This window comes from Orycteropus afer, unplaced genomic scaffold (genome assembly GCF_000298275.1).
Source record: "Orycteropus afer afer isolate SDZICR_OR568_19922 unplaced genomic scaffold, OryAfe1.0 scaffold00110, whole genome shotgun sequence".
NCBI classification, from domain to species: domain Eukaryota; kingdom Metazoa; phylum Chordata; class Mammalia; order Tubulidentata; family Orycteropodidae; genus Orycteropus; species Orycteropus afer.
In genome coordinates, this window is record NW_006921697.1 from 2,365,124 (window position 1) to 2,384,000 (window position 18,877).

Here is an 18,877-nt window from a genome sequence, read left to right on the forward strand (position 1 = left end):
GGGGTCCAAGATTATCTTCTGTGTCTGTGTTAATTGGTTTCCCTTTTCTGTGTTGAAGAGGGTCTGTGCAATCCTTCTGCCTAGTCCGCCATCTTGCCCCACCTCTCCCAAGATCTGATTTCTTGATTGCTGCTTCCATGTTGATTGTGCATCCAAATAAAATGAAATATCTGACAACTTCAATCTTTTCTCCATTTATCATGATGTTCCTTATTGGTCCAGTTGTGAGGATTTTTGTTTTCTTTTTGTTGAGGTGTAATCCATTCTGCAGACTGCAGTCTTTAATCTTCATCAGTAAGTACTTCAAGTCATCTTCACTTTCAGAAAGCAAGTGCATATCACAGGTTGTTAGTAAGTCTTCTTCCAATTCTGATGTCATGTTCTTCATATAGTCCAGCTTCTCAGATAGTTTGCTCAACATACAGATTAAATAAGTATGGTAAAAGGATACATACCCCTCGTGATTTTAAACCACGTAGTATTCCTTTGTTCTGCAGAAATGACAGCCTCCTGGTCTATGAATTGCATGTACTAGTAATTTATTATTTTTAATTGTAGTATAACATTGTATTGTATTATCCATTCCACTATTCATGGATATTTTAGTTGTTTTTAGTTTTTTATGATTTTGCATAAAACTATTATGAATATTCTTATAGATTTTTTTTTTTTTGTCATGTGTGTGTACATATATTCTCATTTCTCTTGGGCACATACTTAGGAGTGAAATTGCTGTATCATAAGGTAAATACATACTCAGGAGTGCCTGGGTGTATAAACAGTTAACATGCTCGCCTGTGAAATGAAAGGGTAGAGGTTCAAGTCCATCTACAGGTGCTTCAAAAGAAAGGCCTGGCAATCTACTCTTGAAAAACCAGCCTTTGGAAACCCTAAGGAGCATAGTTCTATTCTGACAAAAATAGGGTCATGAGGAGTTGGAATCAATTCAGTGGAACTTGCAAACGATTTTGCAAAAGGATTGTATCCATTTACATTCCTACCACCAGAGTATGACAATTCTGTTTATTCCAAATCCTCACCAACACTCAGTACGGTCAGTGTGTGGTGGTTCTTCATTTAAACCCCTTAGCTCCAAAGACCCATTCCTGCATTTTATGCTGTTGTTTTTATAGATTTTAATTCTACATATATTTTAAAACAAACACGACAGTATTACTGTTGTTGTTTTAAATAATCAATATTGTTTTATATTTACCCACATATTTATCATATCTCTACATTCTTTCCTGCTATTTGATGCTTCCATCTAGGATCATTTTCTTTTTACTTGAAAAAGTTTCCATTAACAGACTTTTTGGTCCCGCCTGCTACTGACAATTTCTGTTTTTGTTGATCTTAAAATGTCTTTAGTTCATCTTCATTTTTTAAGAATAGTTTCATTGGGAAAAGAACTGTTTAGAAACAGTTCTAAATTTAAACAGTTTCCCTAATCTTTATAAAAAGGTCATTCCATTGCCTTCTTGCTTCTATTTCTTTTGCAGTGTCGGAAGGATCTTTTTTTTTCCTGTTGAATGTAATTTTTTTTTGCTGTAGTTGTTTTAAAAAAGCTTTTGTTGTTGAGAATATACACAGCACAATGTATAGCAATTCAATAGCTGTACATGTACCATTCATTGACATTGATCACATTCAAATTGTGCCACCATTGTCACCCTCCTTTTCTGAGGTGTTCCTGCCCCAATAACCTAAATTCACTGCCTCCTAAGGCTCTTATCTAATCTTTTGAGTTGCTATTGTCACATCAATCCCCTATAGATGATTCTTAAAAGAGCACAATGATTAAGCCAGGCTTTTTTTTTTTTTTTTTTTAACTAAAAATATACTGTTTGGTTTTGAAAGACTTCAGAGGATATTGGTTTAAGGTTTAAAGATCATCCCAGAGCAATAATTTTAGGGATTCATCCAGCTTCTATGGCTCCTGAAAGTCTAGAGTCCATGAGAATGTGAAGTTCTCCTCTTCATTTCCCCCTTTTGATCAGGATTCTTCCATAGTATCTTTGATCAAAATTTTCAGTAATCGTAGTTGGGCATCATCCAGTTCTTCTGGTCTCATGACCAAGGAGGCAGTTACTCATGGAGACATCTCTAGTGACTTTTGATATTTTGATATTTGTCTTTATTTTTCAGCACTATGGATGTAGATTGACCAACTTTCCTTCTGAGGAGTGGCTGGTGGGTTTGAACCGCCAGCCTTCTGGTTAGCAGTCAAATGCCTTAGGCACTATGCTACCAGAGCTCCCTTTTATTATGAAATGCCTAGAGTAGTTTTTTATTTAACCTGCTAGGGTTACACAGAACTTCTTGAGTCTTTATCTATTGGCCTTTATCTGTTTCGAAAAATTCTTGGCCTATTTCTTCAAATATGGCTTCTTCATATATGACTTTCTTCAAATATGAGAGAGATATGATTTTCTGTCTCTTCTCCTTTGGGATTACTTTTCTATGTTTTATATATCTCTTACACATTTTCTGTCCATTTATATCTCCTTGCTTCAATCTGGATAATTTTTTTTGGATCTAACTTTAAATTAATTCTCAGTCTTCTTGTCTGGAACTAATCTACTATTACTAAAGTCATCTACTATATTTATTTCCTTTATTATACTTATTAATTCTAGTATCTCCATAATCTCCATTTGATCTTTTTTGTAGATTTGTATTCTCTAATGAAATTATCGGGAGCTCTGGTAGCATAGTGGCTAAGGCACTTGACTGCTAACCAGAAGGCTGGTGGTTCAAACCCACCAGCCACTCCTCAGAAGGAAGGTTGGGCAATCTACTTCCGTAGTAATACTGCCTTGGAAACTCCAGGAGGGGTCGCTATGAGTAGGGTCCGACTTGATGGCACATAACAACAACAACAGCATTTAACTTGTTTCAATTAAAGTAATAGGGGTGCTTGCCAGGGAGCTCCACTTTGGCAAATCCTCTATATTCCCAGCATTACAAAACTACTATAGTCTCTGTCCAGCTTTTAGTCTCTCAGCAGTTGCTTTTAGTTTAAGAGTAGGCACATGCTTTAAGGAAAAACTGAGTGCTAGGTTTTAGGCTCATATTGCTAAAGTCTCCACTTTTCTAGCATCCTGACACCTTCATTCCTTAGATCCTTTTCCTCTCTATACACCTGCATTCCTTGGGCAATGTTATACATTCATAAGGCTTCAAATGGCACCTAATCTTTGATAATGCCCTAATTTTTATTTATTCCTAGCCAAGACTTCCCAGAAACTCCAGAAATTGCTATCAAGCCTCTTACTTGACAATTCCACTTGCATATCTAATGTTGAAGGAGCTCTGGTAGCATAGTGCCTAAAGCATTTGACTGCTAACCAAAAGGCTGGCGATTCAAACCCACCAGCCACTTTTCGGAAGGAAGAGGGGGCAATCTACTTCCATAGTGATACTGCCTCAGAAACCTAAGGAGGGGTTGCTATGAGTCGGGTCTGACTCGACGGCACACAACAACAACAACAACAACATCTAATGTTGTTGTTGTTGTTCTTAGTTGCTGTTGAATAGATTATGACTCATAGACCCCATGTGTCACAGAGTGGAACTTCTCCATAGGAATTTCTTGGTTGTAATCTTAATGGAAGTAGATCATCAAGGGCTTTTCCTCTGCAGTGCTGCTGGATGGGTTTGAACTGCCAAACTTCAGGTTGAGCACACTGGTTGTGCCACCTAGCCAGGACTTCCCAGGAACTCCAGAACTTGCCATCAAGCTGTTCTCTCAACACTTCCATTTGCATATCCAATAGGCAACTCAAATTTATGGTGTCCAAAGTGAGCTTTTGACTCTCCCCAGCAACAAACACCATCCCAACCACAGCCTTTCTTATCTGGACTGATGGTCACTCCCTCCAGTTATCTGGTTGCTCAAACAAAAATCCTTTCAGTTATATTAGACTCAGCCTCTAGTCTCACACTCCTTTTCCAATCTTTCAAAAGAATCCTTATTAAATCTTTAGAATATATCCCAAGTATTTCTCAAAATCCTTTTTGTTACTACTACTGTTGGAGTACTGTCATCTTCAATAGCCTCCTAGATAAACTCTGCTTCTTCTCTTGCTCCCTACTATATTTTTTTAACAGAGCATCCAGAAAAATGCTTTTAAAATATCAATTAGGTTATGTCACTCTTTTACTCAAAATCTTGGAATGGCTCCTCTTTTCATTCAGAGTAAAAGTTAATGTTCTTAAAACAGCCTACAAGGTCCGACATTGCCTTCCCCTTTTATTCTTTTTAATTTCTCTCCTGATTTCTCACTGCTTATTGGAGCTCTGGTAGCCTAGTGCCTAAGGCATTTGATGGCTAACCAGAAGGCTGGCTGTTCAAACATACCAGCCACTCCTCGGAAGGAGTATGATACTGCCTTGGAAACCCAGAGAGGTCCTGTTAAGAGTCGGATCCTACTCAAGGGCAGTGAGTTTGGTTTGGTTTATTTACTTTGCAGCAGTCACAGAGCGTCCCTGATGTGTCAGGCACAGTTTGTCTGGGGGCCTTTGTGCTAGTTTTGTTCCTCTGCCTGGTATATTCTTCCCCAAGTTATCCACAAGGCTAACTCACTCACCTCTTAAAGATGTCACCTTCTCAATGAGGCCTAATCTGCACATCCTATGTAATACTACAATGTTCTCCTTATCCACATGTTTTTTTCCATAACACTTATCATCTCCTAATACCTTATATAATCTACTTACTTTTATCAAATCACTTATTGTATACCTCTCCTTACTGAAATACAAATTTTACAAAGGTAGGAATCTTTATCTGTTTTGTTCAACAAGTATCCTGAAGACTTGGAATATAAATAACAAAAAACCCAAACCCACTACCATCACGTTGATGCCAACTCATAGCAAACCTATAGGACAGAGAAGAACTGCCTCATAGAGTTTCCAAGGCTGTAAATCTTATGGAAGGAGACTACCTCATGTTTTTCTCACACAGCAGCTGATGGGTTCAAACCACCAACCTTTGGTTCACAGATAAATGCTTTAAGCACTGCACCACCAGAGCTCCTGGAACATCAAAAAAAAAAAAAAAAAACCACCTCATGATTAACACACATGATGGCAGCAACCCAGTTATAAAAACACCCCCCCCAAAAAAAAAACCACCTCATTGCCATCTAGTCAATTCTGAGTCATAGTGACCCCCTTTGAGTTTCTGAGGCAGTAAATCTTCAAGGAAGTAGATTGCCCAGTCTTCCTTCCGAAGAGTAGCTGGTGGGTCTTCTGGTTAGCAGTCAAATGCCTTAGGCACTACACTACCAGAGCTCCTGGAACATTGTTGGTGTTGTTATGTGCCATGGACTTGGACCCGACTCATAGCGACCCCTCCTTGGGTTTCCGAGGTGGTATCACTATGGAAGTAGATTGCCCAACCTTCCTTCTGAGGAGTGGCAGGTGGCTTTGAACCGCCAGACTTCTGGTTAGCAATCAAGTGCCTTAGGCATTATGCTACCAGAGCTCCTCCTGGAACACAGTGTCCAATAAATAATTACAGAGTGAAAGAATACATGAAATATGACAACATCTCACCACCTCAAATTACTATCATCCTTAATCCTAGTTACCATCATCACTTGCCAGAACTACTTCAATTCTTTCTTAAATATTTTCCCTATTTCCACTCCTGCCATTGTACAGGCATGTCTGATCTTAGCTAAAATGATCCTTTGAACACATAGGCCAGATAATGTCACTTTCGCTATCACTTAGAGTGAACACCATAATCTACCTCTTCCTTCACTGCTCTTATCATTTCCTCCCTTGCTCAAAGTCCTTCATAAGCTGCTAAACCGTGCCCTGAGCTTGGCAAGCATTCTCCCTCCTCAGGGTCTTTGCATTTATTACACCTTTGGCCTGGAACACTTTTTCCTGCTTTCTTTTCTGCAGGATTATGCTCTAGCATCATCTTATCAAAGGAGGTGAATTTCACATCTAAAATAACATTTTCCTTCCTATCTTTTCACCCTGTCTATTATTATTTGTAAAATTTTACACCAGAAGTATATTGAGGTTTACAACAACATATTTTGAGTACCAGAAGAGCTGGAAATTTTTCACTACTGATTTCTCATGGGCCTAGAAACAGTAGACATTCAATTACTCTTTCTGGAATGAATAAATAAATAAAGTGAGCAGGCAATTTGTAGCTTAATTTTTTTTTCTTTTTACATTAAAAAAGACTTACTCTGTAAAAGGAATATTAAGCATGGCAATACTGTTTTGATTACATGAGATTAAAATATATGAAGCATTTAACACACAGTGATGATGGAAAACTGATAATGATGTTATTAACCAGAGTCTAGATTTAGAAACATAGTTATAAAATAGTGTGTAAATTGGTTGTATGTAGGGCACATGGTGCAGAAACTTGGTCATGAGACGCTCTACCTGGGCTAAAGCAGTGGTTTTGGAAAAGGAAATGATAAAAGGGAAAAAAATTGCATGAATGAAGGGAAGTGGTGATCAACTACATACAGAAGGAAGTAAATGTGTGCGTACAGAGGGAAGCATCTGTGAATGTAGGACATAGGTGGGTCTGTGGTGTTGGGGAATGAAAGCGAAAGATATGTCAAAAGCACAACTTCCAGGGACTGAAAGGAGGACTGGACTAGGAGTCAAAGCTCCTGCTTTGGGTGTTTGTGTGAGGATACACAGGCTGTCATACACAACTGTTGGAGTGTGAATTGGAACAAACTGCCGAAAGAACCATTTGGAAAAACCTACAAAAAAATTAAATTCACATACTCTTTGTCTTAGTAATCCCCTGCTTAGGAATTTATTCTAAAAATATACTGGTACAGGTGTATGTAAAGTCGAGGATATTCACTGCAGTACTGTTCAGAAAAGCAAAGAAATGAAAATAGCCATCAATCAAACAAACAAAAAAGAACACTGCCATGGAGTTGATTCCAGCTCATAGCAACCCAATAGTACAAAGAAGAACTTCCCCATTGGGTTCCCAAGGCTGTAGATCTTTACAGAAGCAAACTGCCTCATCTTTTTCCCACAGAGCAGCTAGTGGGTTTGAACCTTCTGGTTAGCAACCAACTGCCTTAACCAGCACACCACCAGAGCTCCTCCAAATGGCCATCATTAGGGAATGGTTAAACAAATTATGGATTATCATCATTATTGAAATAATGCACCAATTTTGAAAAAATGCAGTACCTCTATATGCATGGTTACACATCTCTAAGATATGAAAAAAGCAGGGTGTAAAACATGTATATAGTATGTCTTCTGGTGTGTCAATATAGACATACAAATATACATGTATGTGTGCATACATACACGTCTATTACAAACATAATACATGTGTGTGTATGTGTATAAACCCACACCCACACTTATTTATGTATGTTTGTATGTGCCTGCACCACTTTAGGACATAGGAAAAAGGGTTAACAGAAGTTGCCTTATGAAAGAGGATTGGTGATCTAGGGTGAAAGCTCTAATATAATTTTCATTGTATTATTTGTTTGCTCTGTTTGAATTTCTTACCCTGAAAACCTTTTGAAATAAATTATTCAAGTGACAAGGATAACAAAACCCTAGCATTTGAGACCTAATTTAAAAAAATAACAAAACTCTAGGCAAATGGCATAACCTCTTTGTACCTTAGTTTCCTCAGCTGTAAAATGGTCACAGAGAGCCTCTTCTCTTTGCCTATCTTTATGGAGATGTTATTAGAAGAAAATGATAGATATAATGGCATAATGCTTTTAGAAGTATTTTTTAAAATTTAAACTCTTTTATGAATAAAAGGGATTATTATAGTATACATTTAGAAATAAATTTAAGAGAAGAATACATTATATTTCTGCCATTTCCTAAAAATGTTTTAAATTTTCAGTTTTCAAGTTGGTACAGGCTCATTCTGCTGGATGACAGAGAGAGAGGGAAGATGGATATCTGTGTTTTCATCACAGATTGCTTCAAGAACTTGAGCTTGCCCTGCTACTCTCCAGAATCTTTTGCATTCACTTAAAAAGGTTTATTAGGAAGCTACTATGAGCCAGCAAATGTGTTAGAATCTGGGGATCAAAGCCATGTCTGCTTGGAGTGCAGAGTTTAGTTGAGAATCTAGTGCTGTGCTGTCCAATACAGTAGTCACCGGTCATGTGTGGCTGCTGAACACTTGAAATTTGTAGTAAATTGAGATGTGCTGTTAGTGTAAACTACACAGCAGATTTTGCGGACTTAGTACTACACTAAGAATGTAAACTATCTTATTAATCATTTTTGTATTGATTACACATTGAAATGATGTTATTTTGGATATATTGAGTTAAATAAACATACTAAAATTAAGCTCACATGTTTGTTCTCAGGTTTTAAATGTGACTTGTAGAAAATTAAAAATTCTATATGTGGCTTCCACTTACAGCTCCTCTTCCATTTCTATTGACCAGGGATGAATAGACAACTGAAACACAGATCAGGAAGTGGTACAAGAGATGTAAAACTTCCTAGCTTTGAAAAGTCAGGAGGACTTCCTGTAGGAACTGAAAGAGCCAATTTTGAGTCAATTGATTTTCTTTCAAAGAAAGAAAAGCTATACATTTTCCATCTAGGTGGAATCTAAAGAAAAGGTTTTAAAGATTTCTTTCATCTCTCAAGGTTTATTTTTCTTAGAGAAAGAAGTTATATGAACATGCTCTGAATTTTGAGGGTGTTCCTTTCAAATTATGTTAATAACCCTACAGTTGGTTGGTGTGGTTACTGATTTGTAAACTCTGTGGATGCAGGAGAAATTCTTTTCTAGCAAATCAAAAATCCACTGCCATCAAGTTGATTCCAAGTCAGAACTCCTATAGGACAGAATGGAACTGCCTCACAGGGTTCCCAAGGCTATAAATCTTTAAGGAAGCACATTGCTACATCTTTCTCCTATGGAGCAACTGGTGGGTTTGAACCACTAATCTTTTGGTTAGCAGCCAAGCACTTAACCACTGTCCCACTAGGGCTCCTTTATTTCTAGATAGCTTAGCTTTAAGATACAAGTGATTCCATTGAGGAAAACACGAGGGTCCTTGGAGTAGGTTCCTGCCCTGTGTGTTATCTATATTTGCATGTGTGTGCAGGTTTACATATGCTTAGGTATATATGTATTGGTAACATGTGGGCTGTGCTAGCTTCTCTCTAGGTATATTCAAGTGCAAATGAGCAACTAGATATAAAATGCACTTGCAACACCATAGAGTAAATATTAGGCATGCTAATAGTAAGCAGATGTCCCATAGATAGGGGATGTTCCATGCAGATAAGGGATACCCCTATCTCTTTTAAATAAACAAAAATCTCTCAGGTTATTTACCTTAGAAATTCTATGTCAGAAGGTGGGAGTCTGAGCCTTCATCAAAAGTTTCCAATTCACAAAATCTTATCCTTCCAAAGATATTCACTGTTAAATTTAGCACAAAAATTAAGCACATAGACCTTGAAGTCCAGTAAGCCTGGGCTCAAATACAGGCACTACTGCTCTATACCAGTGTGCTGTTTGCTTAACTGCTGTGATCCTTGGAGTAGGTTTCTTATCTAGACAATGAAGACAGTAATAAGAACCATTGCATATGGTTGCTGTAAGGTCTGAATAAGGTTCACAGGACTAATGATTAACATGGTTCTCAGTACACAGTAAGTGCTCAACATTTATTGGCTATTCTTCTTCTTCTTCTTCTATAGGTTCTTTGAAACTTAGATTGCATTTCCTCTAAGAATGATAGAATTGAGCATTTTAAAGAAGAGAATAGCCTTATGGCTTTCCTTGTACAGACCCTCTGCTTCTTCACTCCTTGCCCCTGGCATTTCTTTCAGAAGTCTGAGGAACTTATGTTCTGACATACCACATACTAACCCTGACCCAGGTCTTAGTTTGGACATCCTTTTCTGGGACAAGGAATGAGGCAGGCCTGGTGATGCAGTGGTTAAACTCTCAGCTGCTAAGTGAAAGTGGTTTGAAACTATCAGCTAGCTGCTTCATAGAAGAAAAGACCTGGCAATCTGCTCCCATAAAGATTATGCCCTAGGAAACTCTGTGGGGCAGTTCTACTCTGTCCTATAAAATTGCTAGGAGTTGGAACCAACTTCATGGCACACAATAAAATAATAGGGATTAGGGACTAGGAACTAGGGATGAAGTGTAGAGAGAAAGAGGTAGCTCCCGTTCAGTTGGTCCTGTTGGGCCAGAGCTTGCTTTCAATCTCTCCTTCCATTCCCTTTTCTATATCTACGTGGATCCTGGGATCGATTTTAAAGTGATTTCCTGACAACTTCCTCAGGGAATAAACCAAATTATTTTCTGTTGAGTCAGTTCCAACTTATGGCAACCCCATGTGGGTCAATGTAAAACTATCCTCCGTAGGGCTTTCAATGGCTATGATCTTTCAGAAGTAGATCATCAAACATTTCTTCTAATGCATCTCAGGGTTGATTTGAGCCACCAACTTTTTGGTTAGCAGCTGAGCTGCCTTAATTATTTGTGCCAGCTAAGGACTCCTTCCTTAGAGAATAAATCTACACTAATGAATCCAGACCACAGCTTCTGATCTTCATTACAAGTTTGGTATTACAAACATAGTATGTCTGAGCTGGAGGGACTATTAAAGATCATCTAGACAAGGATTGGCAATTACCTGGCATATGTGCCACAGGTCCTTTTCTTAGCAGACACTCTTCTCCACAGAGGACCAGTGGTCAGGGACACAGCTGGGCTTGGGACCCAGTTCCAATGACTCCTGGGCCAGGGCTCTCTTCATTCCCTAGTAACCTCCACACATGTAACATATATTCTCTGGGTCACTGCAGACCTCACATATTCTCCTTATGAACTGGGATGAAGGCCTCTTGAAGCACATCACTTCTCTCAGGCCCAACTCTGGAGTCCAACTGTCAAGATTTGAACAGCTGTTCTGCTATTTCTACCTTTCCGACATCAATGTCGGTTGAGTGACTCAACCTTTTTCAGCCTGGCTTAGATTGCATTTCTCATGTGCAAAATTGGAAAATAATTATACTTTTCCCAAAAGGATGCCGTTAGGGTTATATAGAAAGTATTTGGTGTACTTTCTGGCATATAGTAAGTATTCATAAATATTAGCTTCTTGTTTATTGTTGTCTTGTTTATTGTGTATTGTTTTGTTTCTTGTCTATTTTTGCTGGTAGTAGCTAAACTATCAGCATCTTTCTTAGAAATATCTACCCCACATGATGTTGTTCACATATTTATAATCACAAGCAAAAAGGTGGTCTTAGTGTAAACCAGTGGGCACTGTGTGGGTACTCACCAAATCAATTATGCCAATGTTATTCCAGCCTTGCATTATAGGGAGAAAAGAGATAAACATGGGAATGACCCAGCAGCCTCCCAGCATTAGTGCGATGCGCAGAGGGGTCATCTTGTTCCTATACACCAAAGGCTGGCAGCAGATAGCATAATACCTGGAGAGAGAATAGAAGGAGTGGGTGCAGTGGGTAACAAAAAATGGGATAGATAGGAAGGGAACAATAATAGATGACAGAAAACAGGGGAGAAGGAAACGAATGGAGAAGGGTGACAAAGAAGGGGAAATATTGAGGGACATGAGAAGAATTGGAGGGGGGAAGCAGAGAATACAAATGAGGAAGGAAGAAAAGAGAGAATAATGGAGAAAAAGTGGAGAGTGGGCAGTTGAAGATGGGAGAGAGAAGCAAGAAAAGAACAGAGAAAAGAAAAATGTGATTATACAATAAAACATGTATACTGGACAATAAGTTTCTGCTAATATAAATGTATACTTCAGGTCATATCTAATCATCATTGCCTGGAGTCTGTCCACACTCCCCTTCTCTCAGTATCTGGAGAAATTCAATGCATATCTAAGGGCCTGAGCATTTTAAAGTATTTTGTCCAGCCCTCTAGATCTCAGAGTCCAGTTGCCTTGTGGTCTTCTTTGATAACTGTTTCCAACATGAGGTGACCCAGGTTTGGTTGGATACCCCAGCTCTGACATCTAAATCTCTGATCTGTCCCCTTCCTCTTGATCACTCATCTATACTGAGATAGTGTTGTAAGATAGTATTCCTTAAATTATGGGTCCAATAAACTTTCCTACATCAGATTCACATGAGGTGATCTATTTAAAATGCAGATTCCCAGGATCGATGGCTCATGAGTCAGAACCTTTTGAAAAGGAATCTAGAGTTTGCATTTTGACAAGCATTACTGCTGTTGCTATGTATGCTAAGTCCCTTCCCCCACCACCACCTTTCCAGGTGCATGTACTTCTTGGCCTCCTTGTGGTTGGTTAGGGCCAAGAGACTGTCTCCGGCCAATGAATTATGAACAGTATTGACATGTGTTACTTTTCCCCTCAGTCACAGTGCCAGGAAATGTTCAAGACTTTGTCTGCTCCATCAGCCTTTATTTCAGGGTAAGGATGAGTGGAGCAGAATCCTCAACTGACCCATAATGAACACAGGTCATTGAAAGGCTGTTTGTTGCTGCAGCATAACCTAGCCCATCCTGCCTGGCTGACATGTCCAACCCCTCAGCAGATTCAGATGCATACTGAACATAAAAACCTCTTCTCTGTTTCAGAGCCCTTTCTTATCATTTCTGAATCCCCATAGATGTGCCTTGTGCTAGAGGTTCCACTTCTGCTTTCTCTGATGCAAAGAATGTAAAATTTCAAGTATATCTTGTTCCATCTTTTCCTATCGGCTGGTAGGGACACCCCCATTTATCTAAATCTGACTGTCTTCATGGGATGCACTGCTCACCCTTTTTTGAGTCCATGTTCTGCCTAGCATTAACTTTATCCTACTCCCACTTCTGGGTCCTTCCCCTTCAACCTTTCCCACTCAGTAGTCTAACCTTTAATCCCTAGACTTCTTCAGCATGTTATTCTAGCCTTGGATGTCACCAACTCAAGGCCCAGCATGTCATGAAATTTGACGAGGTGCAAAATACTGCAGTAAGTCTATCAGCTATTTGTCATTGGAAGAGTCAAAAAAAAAAAAAAAAAAAAAGTGCAGAAAGAGAGAGTGAAGGCTAAATCTATTTTTGAGGATTTTGTATTATTTCATGATGATCCACCCCCTTATACCCCTCATTTTATGCAGTTTCACTTTGTTAATTTTTTCCACCTCTTCTTTTCTTTTCTTAATTCAAAGCATAATTAATATAACAATGGCTATATTTTTTAAAGAGGTGGTGGTAGTAGGATGAGTTGGGAGAGAGGGTGGAATGAGAAGGAGAGACCAGCATTGGAGTATAAGTGGATGGCTTGGGAGCTGGGAAGGGAGAATTATACTCTCCCAACCTAGATAGCAAGGGGATGATGATCACACTGTGCCAGGAAGCTTCCTGTGTCTGGAGAGCCCAGTGAAGGTGCTAATATGAACCAGAATGCAAGGAATGACAGATCAAAGAATAAAGAGAAGGCCTTATTTTCTCTATGTATAAAGGCAACATAGTAGCAAAATCTAACTAAAAACAACTCGGTAATGGAAAGAACCATGCTAAGCTGTAACTCGCTCCATGCTTTTGAATTTTATAAGACACATTTTATATAGGTTTTGGTGAGTATGACATGGAGTTAATGCTCCAAATTTTTCTTCCTTTCTCATTTTTTGCTACAAGACCAAGATGGGACATTTGATTTTGTCCATTTAGCATCCTTCCTCCTTTCTCTTGGTAATACCATCCCAACCCCTACTGGGAAACTATATCCCTCTACTCTTGCAGTGTTTTAGGGAAAGAAAGTGAAAGCACTCTGCCTTTTCTATTCAAGGAGTGGCCCAATCAGAGTTTCTCCTGTGATTGAGTGTCATGCAGAGTGATACAAAGATGGGAAAGTTTTTGAAGTTCTCTTTATTCCAGCAATAGCATCTTGGCAGAGCTGGAGACCAGCCTCAGATCCCTGGATCTTTGGGGAGCCATGTTCTTGCCCCTTCAGATTTTTGTTCTTGAATTGTTCCTTCAACTAAATAAGTAACCACATATCTTTCCAATAGATTTGTGTTTTTTCTTAAGTTGACCAGAGGCAAGTTCTTTTGCTTGCATTCAAAATATCCCGTCTTTCACAAAGCAGTCAAAATGGCATGAATGGCAGCCTTGGTTGTTGAAGATACACTTTATTCTAAGTAAGAACATTTGCTTTATTCAAAAGTACCTCCAGATCATGCCTCAAGTTATAGTGCCCCTGCATTTACCACCCAAAGAGGGAGAGGTGAAGAATAGACCCTGTCTTGTCTTTGTTGGGTAAGTGATTTTTGAAATTTGGAACCAGGTGTTTAAGAATTTTGACTGGATCTTCAATGTCACAGAAACCCAAAAGTTCAGAAAGACAACCCAGGATTTCATATCTTGCGGGATGAAAAGTAAATCTGAGGAAGTAGGATGTTTTGCCTGAAAAGGGTGTTTACACTTCTACAGATGGATGTGGATATTTAGAGGGTTATGGTGGGAAGAAAAGAGATAGAAAGGGACTTTAGAAGATATGTTCATATTGGTGCTCACAACATTATTCTAAAAGTCTCTCTTTCTAAGTTTAGCTTTGCTAGAAATATTATCAGTCTCCCATGGAAGGATGATCATCTTGTGGACAATAAAATTTTCCAAATTCTGCTGTCCAAATGTTCTGTGCTTCCATTTACATTATGTCAGGTCATCAGAAGCTGCTGCTACAGAGAAATAAGTAATGGTATCAAGTTTCATTTTGATACCAAACACTCAGGGCGTATTGTGGATGTAATACACATTTTACTAATCTCAACACATTTTACATAAACAGCCAATGCCCCAGGAAAACGAGTGCCAAAGTTGATTGGGTAGCTCATTCCATAGGGGTCAAAGGTAAAACAGTTCAGCAGTCCCTAGCACAGACAGCTATAGAAAGCTGCTCTTACAAGATCTAGGGTGATTGGGCAATGCTGGGAAAATGTCTTTATTTCATATTTAATAAATTAATAATAAATAAAGGAAAAAGGTTTTATTTTACTTTAATTTGAATTTGAATCAATTTGGTTAAATTTTGAGTGGCAGATAGGTAAGAATGAATAAGATAATTACCTAATGGGTACTGAAAACAGTTAAGCACTTGACTACTAGCCAAAGGTTGACAGTTCAAACCCACCCAGAGGTGCTTTGGAAGATAGACCTGATAGTCTGCTTCTGAAAGAAAAAAACCATATGGGGCGGTTCCACTCTGCATACACAGGGTCACCATGAGTTGTAACTGACACTACAACAATTAACAATAATAATATGTGTTTTGTTTAAATCTGTAATCTCTCTATATTTTTTCAATCTCTGCTTTATGATAAACCCAGTTTTACTCTTAAAAATTATGAAGTAGAGTATATAGGGTTCTTATGTGGAACTCAAATTGACACCATAGACCCAAGATTCTTACCAAGGTCTTGGAACTCCTGAGACAACAGCTCTAACTTTAAGCAAAGAATCTAGTAAAATAAACTCCTTCTTGAAAACTGTACTCAAGAATCTAAACTAAAGAGGAAAACATAAGCATCACTGAGTAAAAGGATTCGTATCAATTTAGTTCACCAGTGTTAATTGAGTACAAGGGTTTCCCTTACAATTCTAATATTTGCTGGTGTAAAAAGGACAACTAGACAGAAATCTGATAATTTTTATCTGTGGTAGTTCTTTTGTAATTCCTATATTAGGCTTATATTGTTCCTGTTAACAATTTTTGTGAAAAAAAGTCCTATCGTGGGCTTTCCCCTTAATACACATACAGGACTATTAGGTAGGGATAGCTAGTTAAATTTTCAAGTTCTTTGTAGGTTAGGCGAAGCACAGTTGCTTTGTTCATAATAATAGCTATTACTTACTTACTTTCCCAAAGCTTTACTGTATTATTTCATTTAATCCTCATAATTGCTTTTCAGACAAATTATAAGTGCACTAATTTCACAGGTGAACAAACAGAATACAAAGGGTCAGAAACTTGCCCAGAGTCCAAGAGGGAGTTAGAGCTGGAGCTGGCATCTCACCCAGGGAGACTGGCTCAAGTGCAGGCCTTTAACTTCATTGCTACCAGTTCTCTTTACTCCTTCTCTCAATTACCCAAGAGATTTATTTTAAACCTATGTTAGAAAAATAATGTCAAACCATAGCAATACTTATTCTTAAAATTTGAAGGGAATTCAAAATCAATCATGAAACCCCAAAATCCCCTCTGTTATTGGCTGCTTTCTCTAGAGAAGCAAACTAGTGAAGATTATACATATATATATATATATATATGTATAAATATACACATATACATACACACATACACAAGCACACACGTATATATATGTACTTATTTCAAGAAAATGGCTCACACACTTGTAGAGGTTGGGAAGTCCCAAGTCTGTGTGTCAGATATCAGATGTCAGGTTGGAAGCTTCTCCTGACTCATGCAGCTACCTGTGCTAACAAAACCAAGATCAGTAGGTCAGATGGCAGGCTGCTAGCTCACCAGTTTTAAAGGCTGATGGATTCAAGATCAGCAAGTAAGATGGCAGGCCACTGGCTCACAGGTTGTGGAAGCTGCAGAATCCTAAGATTGGTGGATGATAATATGGCAGGCTTCTGGCTTAAGTCCTAAGAACTGAAGGTCAGATGATGGTGAGTTGGATGCAGCATCCAGAGTGAGCCAAAAAACCTTACTGGAATATCCATTTATATTTTGGAGGCAGGCCATGCTCCTAAAGAACCACCCCTTTCAACTGATTGGGTGCCCACAGAAGAGCTCATCATGGAGATAATTACATTATATTAGATCTCATCATGGATATCATTGCATTACACTACATTACAGAAGAGCAATCAGTCCATTGGCTGCTAAACTACTGAGAATAACAGCCTAGCCAAGTTGACATATAACATTAACATTCTCTACTTGGCATCTGTACATGCTTCCTTAAGTCACATGTAATCTATAAATAAAGAAAAAGTTATACTTGTGTCTAACATGATAAAACTAATGTGTATAATCAAAAACACACTGGTCCCATTTATGTGTTATATTTTATAATGAATAATGAAATAAGGGAGAGAAGAAAATTAAGATACATAGTGATACTGCCTCGGCAACCCAAGAAGGGGTCGCCATGAGTTGGGTCCGACTCAATGGCACATAACAACAACAAATATATATATACACACATACACACACATCACACATATACATACATGTATAACAAAATAAGAAAAAAATACTCAAAACAATTGCAATCCTTGTTTCTGCAAGTGGTCATGTGATCAAAGTTGATAGGTAGAACTGCCTTCCTATTTCATATTGTTTGCCCTCAGCAAGTACCTCAGCTGGTCATGGTTCTTTGCCATGGGGTGATCTAAATCTTCATTCTTGAAGGTCTGGGTCATTAGTAGTCATATTGGAACTGGGTTGCTGTAGTTAATTATAGTTTAATTGACTTTAAACACAGGGCATGGTGATACTAAGAGACACTATAAGGGATCTTTTATATTCCAGACATACTCTTCTTCACTTCCATTTGTTGTTATTGTTAGGTGCTATTAAGTCAGTTCTGGTTCATAAAGACCCTATGAAAAACAGAACAAAATACCATCTCATCCTACCATCCTCACAGTCATTACTGTTTGAGCCCACTGAAGGCTCTTTCTCTTTTTTGTTGACCCTCTACTTTACTAAGCATGGTCCTTCTCCAGGAACAGGTCCATGTTGACAACATGTTCAAAGTGCGTGAGATGAAGTCTCACCATCCTCACTTCTAAGGAGTATTCTGGCTCTACTTCTTCCAAGACAGATTTGTTTGTACTTCTGGCAGCCCATGGTATTATTCAACATTCTTCAACAATACCATAATTCAAAAGCTTTAATTGTCTTCAGTCTTCCTTATTCATTGTTCAGCTTTCATGCACATATGAGGCAACTGAAAATACTTTACCTCCATTAGGTTATATCAATCTAATTTTCTCTTGGTAATCAGGATCATTCATACCAGCCAATACAGTAACTCCTTCTTTGCCTGTTGATTCAAAGCAGCCAGATGGTATTTTAACTCCCAATTCAATGGAATCAGTGTTGTGTTCATGTTATTGTTAGGTGCCATTGAGTTGTCTCTGACTCATGGTGACCCTATGCACAGCAGAGTGAAACAGCACCCAGTCCCATGCCAGCTCCTTGATCCCTGCTATACTTGAGCCCATTGCTTCAGGCACTGTGTCAACCCATCTTGTTGAGGGCCTTCCCTTCTTTCATTGACCCTCCACCTTGCCAAGCATGACATCCTTCTCCAGGGAATGGTCCCTTCTGATAACACGACCAAAGTAGGTGAGATGAAGTCTGGCCATTCTCGCTTCCAAGGAGCATTCCAGCTGTACTTCCTTCAGGACAGATTTGTTAGTTCTTTTAGCAGTCCATGGTACTCTCAGCATTCTTCGCCAGCACCCCAACTCAAAAGAATCAATTCGTCTTTGGTCTTTCTTATTCATTGTCCAGCTCTCACATGCATATAAGGTGACTGAAAATATCATGGCTTGTGTCAGGCTCACCTTAGTCTTCAAGGAGTTATCTTTGTTCCTCAGCACCTGAAGGAAGACCTTGGCAGCTGATCTGTCCAATGCTATACGTTGTCTGATGTCCTGACTGCTGCTTCCATTGACATCAATTGTAGAATCAAGCAATGTGAAGTCTTTGAAAACTTCAATCTGTTCTTCATTTATCGTGATGCTGCTTATAGGTCCAGTTGTGAGGATTTTTGTTTTCTTTATATTGAGATGTCCTCAGAAGGAAGGTTAGGCAAGCTACTTCCATAGCGATACCAACTGGGAAACCCAAGGATGCATTGCTATGAGTCGAAA

The 18,877-nt window shown here is 38.6% G+C and overlaps 1 protein-coding gene across 1 annotated transcript in view; it reads right to left on the minus strand.

Annotated features, from left to right (window-relative positions):
• HTR4 (5-hydroxytryptamine receptor 4) overlaps window positions 1-18,877 on the minus strand; it is a 164,994-nt gene that overhangs the window by 101,032 nt on the left and 45,085 nt on the right. The window contains exon 4 of the mRNA XM_042781353.1: window positions 11,325-11,478. Within this exon, the coding sequence (XP_042637287.1) occupies window positions 11,325-11,478 (154 nt within the window). The remainder of the gene's footprint in view (window positions 1-11,324; window positions 11,479-18,877) is intronic.